This window comes from Galeopterus variegatus, unplaced genomic scaffold, assembly GCF_000696425.1.
Source record: "Galeopterus variegatus unplaced genomic scaffold, G_variegatus-3.0.2 Scaffold8696, whole genome shotgun sequence".
NCBI lineage: Eukaryota > Metazoa > Chordata > Mammalia > Dermoptera > Cynocephalidae > Galeopterus > Galeopterus variegatus.
In genome coordinates, this window is record NW_007734807.1 from 33,694 (window position 1) to 39,771 (window position 6,078).

The following is a 6,078-nucleotide window of genomic DNA, read 5'->3' on the forward strand; positions in this document are numbered from 1 at the left end:
CCTGCCTAATATAATGTTTTATTTTGTTCTGGCATTTGAATTTGAATTTATGTTTTGCTAATGTGTTTCTAAATTCTCTTTCCTACGTCCAGTTTGCCACACTATCTGTTGAGAAAGAAAAAAGTAACACATGTATTGAGTAAATTATTGTTTTATTTTACATGTGTGTTATACCATAATACTGGAACTGGAGGGACCCCCAAAATCACAAGTTCATACTCTTCACTGAAAAGACTGTTTCTCTCATTCATGCACAAAACTACAAGATACTGATTTACTTCCAAAAGAACTTAGTGACTTTGGTTTGACTCACCCTATGCACGGCACAAACAAAAAGACATTCTACTTTCAAGGAAAGTTATATAAACACACATGCTATTACAGTCATTAAATTATTGATTTGTTGGTAAGACTGAAATGCAACTAAGTAAAACCAATTTTAAAAGAATGGACAATTTCCATAATCATATTAATACTCCAACACTGGAGGTGGTTTTCTGGAACAGTAGCAATGCCGTGGCAATGACTGTGTTAAGGAGAAGAAAATCTGCCAAAGAAGAGGATGCTGCTGGACTCATTGTGCCTGACAAAGAACAGGAAAGGATGATTGCAGTGAACGTTTTCATAACCTGCAGCTGATGAGAAAGTAAAGCCAATGCTGGTGGCAGCTGTAGCCTCAGTGCCTTCCTCCGTCACCACCATGAAGGACCGGTGAAGAAACTTCTGGGCATGCAACCCGGAGCGTGGAGACATTCCTGAATAGTCGGCTTTCTGCTCACTGAAGGCATCTCCCATCCCCATGGCTGCCAGGACATCCTCAAAATCGTAACTTTCCTCCACTTCAAACCGGGGCAGGTGTAAATTCACATTCCTTTCTTCCATATGCCCTGGGTTAGTCCACTCTACTAATTTCTCAGGAGTTATTTTATCTATAATCTATTTTTTTAAAGGAGAGCAGAAAGACATGATTACCAATAAAAAATTAAAATAATGTAACATTGATTTGTATCAACCAGAAATTATTAATTTCAGTAATAAACAAAACTAGAAATTTTATTTCACTAGACCAATTGTCTTCATATAGCAGGCAGTTGTCTTATATTTCTCTATCAAATAGAGAAATTATCTGTGTGTATGTGAAAATGTAATACAATAAATAAATTTTAATGATTAAAAATAAGGCATTTCTTATTATATCAATCTAATACATATTATTTCATTTGTATTAACCCTAGTCTTTATATGCATATATATATTTACATAATTGCAATTACAGTGTATGTTTATTTTTTTAATATGATGTAAACTTTTTCACACTACTGCATAACTCTCAAATATCTTCAAACAGCTAGAAAAATATTCCCATCAAGTTAATAAATTTTACCCAACATTCATCTATCCATTTACCTTACAAACATCTAGTATGTATCAGACATTATGATAATGCTGATAGATACTGTGGATAAAGAATAATAATTTCTATGAATTTCCAACAGTGTATTTAATGCTGAAATTACCGATTTGACTCAAAAGGCAATATTTTTTCTTCTGAATTATTTCCTTAGGGTAATTCCCACATCTGGGGTTTTTGAGTCAGAATATAAATACTCTTTAAGCTCCCATACATACTGCCATTTTGCTGTTCCAAAATATTAGTAACTTATAATGCTACTAGTAAAGTTTCGCAGCAATAGCTCCACATATGTTAATGTAGTAATATAGCAGGTATCATTTATTGAGTGCAGTCTATGTCCTAGACCCATTCTAGGCTGTTACATTTCTCTACATTACAACAGCATTACACATTAAGCACCATAAAGCCCAATCTATTGATGGGAAAATACTGAGATTCAAGCAATTTAAAAAGCTTCAAGGGTCAGAAAGTTACTAAAGGAACAGGGATTTAACACAAAGCCTTCCTGATTTCCAAAATATAGGACACTAACCACATTAATTTTTTAACTGTAAAATGAGTGGGACTAAATCAATGGGTTTAAGACTAAAGGTCTAAGAAAGAAATTCATTCAAAAGGTCCAAGAGCCTAGTAAATAGTATGCAAAATGTGCTATATACGTGCAGTTTGTGACATTTTCCCCAGAAAAGTGGTCCATAGATATCAACCACTTCTCAGAATGATGGATGACCTTTAGAATTATCATATAATCTTAAATGTTCATTCTAGCTTATTCCATCAAAATATTTTAGTATTGGTTGTTTTCAATAAACCAGATACAGTTTAATGCTTCTCTTTAGATATCCATCCATGGCTGCAGCACAGAGTGAGAAATATTTCCTATTTGACACTGCCAGACCCCAGCTCCTACTCAGAAGCCCTGTTTCCAGGCTTACCCAAACATGCCTTGGGACACAAAGCCTCTGGAAATGAAAGCAAGAATAGAGAGATGCAGGTGTTTACCTTCTCCAGACCATCTATGTCATTGGGCAGAAGCACAAACATGCTTAGGTCATTGTTTTTATATGGCATCCCCAGAATTTTGGCCTGCAAGTCCTCCAGGAAAGTGAAGCTAAAGGAGTGGCGTTGTGTCATCATCAGCACGGACTTACTCGTACTCTGCAACAGAGCACACAATGTCAAAAGACACAAGACCAAAGGCATAACGCAACAAAGTTACCTCACCGAAAATTAATTAGCTCAACCTAAAATAATGCTAAAGATCAGAGTCTCAGAATGAGCATTTGCTATCTACCAGTGTACGTTTGCTCAAATATGACTTTAGATTTTACATTCCATGTGTAAGTATATCAAGTACCTAAAATAAGAACCATACCTTATTCAGCCAAAATTTCTCCTCCTTAGTATTTTCTTTCTTAAACTCCTTGTCCCATTGCCCTTTAAAATAAACTGTGTTCACCAACACCAGCTTGGTGGAGTTACTAAGAGAGCCATCTGGAAAAAGGTCCTTGATTTTTTCTGCAAATGAGCAAACAAAAAAAAAAATTGGCTCATCTTCCAAATTACAAGTGGTATATATATATGGCAAATATGATGCAGATGGACTTGACTGATCACTGAAAACTCAGCCAGGTCAGCACCTGGAGGCCTTGCCAACAAAGTGTTCACTGGCGTAAGCAGGAAGGAGGTTCTCACTTTCCCCCTCACCTATTTATCCCGCTGGATAAATTGAGGTTGATGGTTAAGAGTCTGGGTTCTGGGACCAGATTGCCTCTGTTAGCATCCAGTTTTTCCTCTCATCAACTGAGGAATCTTGGGCAAGTTATTTAAGCTGTCTGTGCCTTAGTTTCCACATCTGTAAAATAGGAGTAAAACCTGCCTCATAGGGTCGTTGAAAGGAGTAAATGATTTAATACGTGTAAAGCATTTAGAACACTATCTGGCACATAATTAGTGTTAACCATTAGTATTCTTACCCATTCTATATAGTTACCACGTGAGATTTAGAGATTATTTTTCTATTAGAAAAGAAGTTGTCTCTAGGTTCAGCCCATCCTACACTAAATTCTAAAAAATACAGTTCAACCAATCTTTTTTTTTTTTCCTTTTTGTCTTTTTTCGTGTCCAGCAACGGACCGCAACCCTCAGTGTCGTGCCCATACCGGACCGGGACCGGCAACGGGATCGCAACCCTCGGTGCTGCACCCGCCCCTCGCTCAGCCAGTGAGCGGGAACCGGTCTGTATGTGGGATCTGAACCCTCGGCAGGAGCGCCACCACGCTCCCAAGCAGCGCACTGTAGCAGTGCGCCACCGGGCCAGCCCCAGTTCAACCAATCTTTTGATAAGCCCTTCTTTTTCTGCTTCTTTTAATTTTCTTTCTTTGGACTAAGCATGAAGAAAAAAAATGCATTCTGAAATAACAGAGTTCTTCCTAATAACTGGAGTAAAAAATGTAATCTGAAACTCTAACACTGAAGTATTAGTTATTGCTCCCCAGAGAGTATTTCCACATTAACATTCCCCTCCAGTGTTTATCAAATTCTCTGCTATGGATGGAGCTAAAGGTTGGTATTATCCCAGCACAATGCTCAGGTGAAGATGAGGCACAAATAGCCCCAGCTGTAGGCAGCAAAGACAGGTCTTGATGGGAGACCTGCATGTTTCTTACGTAAAGAGAGAAACCCTCTATGACATTGTCACTTAAAGACCCAGACTCAGAAATAAAGGCTCTGATATAAAGGAAAGAATGTAAACCCAACACAGGAATGAGTGCAATTTCAGGAGCCCCAAAGTTATGGTGATTTATGTCCACGTGCAAATAATTCTCCACTAAGTGTTTCCATGTTGTTGGCTTCCTGTCATCCCATCCCTCGTCCCCTTTGACTCTCTCCACATTTGCTGAGACCATTTCACCATCTGCAGTGCCCTCCCCCCTCCCCATGCCCATGCCTGCCCTCCTGACCCTGCAAAACCCAACTCGAATCCCCTCCAAAGCTTGTCCACCTGGCACCCCATGTAGTATGAAGACCAGGGCTTCACTCACAGTCCCGTGAGTGTTTTTGTGATGAATGTCCCACCCATACTCTACCATTTGTTTGACTTTCAACCCAGGAATTAATCTTCTTTCGACTTTCATCTGCTGCATTTATAAAATCAACCGGTTCCAGAAACGCATGGTAATATTTTTCAACATAATCTAAGTATTTCTTTAGGAAAAACAGAGAAAGAATAGAAAGAAGATGAAAAGTTAATTTATCAATTGCCAGCATCTCTAAATAAATTTATCTCTACATTAGGATGACTAATGTTGTAAGAGGGATTTTTATTTTTGGCCCTGGGTAAATCACTTTGAGTAACTCCATGCAGGTGCAATGGGGTTAAGGCAAAAATCAGGTTCAGATTTCCAGGACTAATAAGAAGCTCCCAAAGGTTCTGAATGTCTGGACAGCAGGCCAGAAGAGCACACCAGCGATATGGGCTGAACCAGGCAGGCAGCTCAGGTAGCATGCGCTCAGCACCCACCATCCTAACAGGGTCATTCAGTCATTCATGAATACCACTCACAGATGGGGTGACACAGAAAAACTTACCTGAAGGAAGAGATATGTTTTTTCTCCAAACAGCCTGTTGGCTATGTTCAGTTCATAATCATTAGTGAGTTTGCTTATTTCAGTCAAAAGCTTTTGGAATTGGTGATGTATCTCTTCTGTCTTCTCAGTCTTCAAAATCAAAACAAAAAACTCAATAGGTTATCTTGGCAAAAGCAAGACTAGCTTCTCCCCCAACAGAATGTGGCTACTGGGTCTTTCCCTCAGTTTGGCAGCCTTGAGGGAGACCCATGAGTCTGGTGTGGCCCCTGGAAGTCAGGTGGCTTTTACACAAATTGTATGATAACGTAAGTTACAAACAATCTCAGCTCCACAGAGAAACCTTCACCACCCCAACTCCACAGATCGTGCTTTTCTGACTTGGGTTGCACCTTCGGTCTCAAGTGTAATTGCAACTAAATGTGGCATAAGCTTATTTTTAGCTCCCCACAGGATTCTAAGCACCTGAGGAAAGTAGATGATTCGCCAAGTAATTCTCCAGATAATCCACTAAAGTTTGGAAATTCCTGTTCCAGACAAGTGAAATAAGGAAAGTAACTCCTGATAGAGTAGCCATTTATCAGAAATACATATTGGGCCAAAATGAGATTTATCCCTGTCTCTAGGAAAAACAAACAAACAAACTTTTCTAGACATCTTCAGTTTTCTGATTGAGGGCTGAGGTGTGCTCCACAGCAGAGCCAGCTGACCCAGCACTACCCCGTAACATTGTCCCATCGCCTGTTGAGTGATGTCTGGCTGGTTCAATTCATAGTGGATGCAAGGAAGAAACACTTAACTTTTGAACTGAATAAACTATTCTTGATTGAACCTGAGAACAGAAAGGCCATCTTTCTCTAGAATATGAGGCCCATGTGGACTTCCATTTGTTTGTTTGCTTGTTTGCCTTGTCTCTTAATTCATTACTGGTTTCTCAATGCCTACAGAAGTATCCTGCACGGGCCGGCCCGGTGGTGCACTGGATAGTGCGCCGCTTGGGAAGCGCGGCAGCGCTCCCGCCCGAGGGTTCAGATCCCACATACAGACCGGTTCCCGCTCACTGGCTGAGCGAGGCA

General features: G+C 39.8%; 1 protein-coding gene across 2 annotated transcripts in view; it reads right to left on the reverse strand.

Moving 5' to 3' along the window:
* Positions 1–291: 291 nt before the first annotated feature.
* SERPINB13 (serpin peptidase inhibitor, clade B (ovalbumin), member 13) overlaps positions 292–6,078 on the reverse strand; it is an 18,925-nt gene continuing 13,138 nt past the window's right edge. The window contains exons 4-8 of one of the 2 annotated variants that reach the window (XM_008593087.1): positions 5,006–5,128; positions 4,504–4,621; positions 2,790–2,932; positions 2,417–2,572; positions 292–936 (exon numbers count right to left, since the gene is read on the reverse strand). In XM_008593087.1, coding sequence (XP_008591309.1) covers positions 532–936; positions 2,417–2,572; positions 2,790–2,932; positions 4,504–4,621; positions 5,006–5,128 — 945 coding nt within the window. In that variant the 3' untranslated portion in view covers positions 292–531. The remainder of the gene's footprint in view (positions 937–2,416; positions 2,573–2,789; positions 2,933–4,503; positions 4,622–5,005; positions 5,129–6,078) is intronic. The other variant, XM_008593086.1, reaches the window with a different exon arrangement.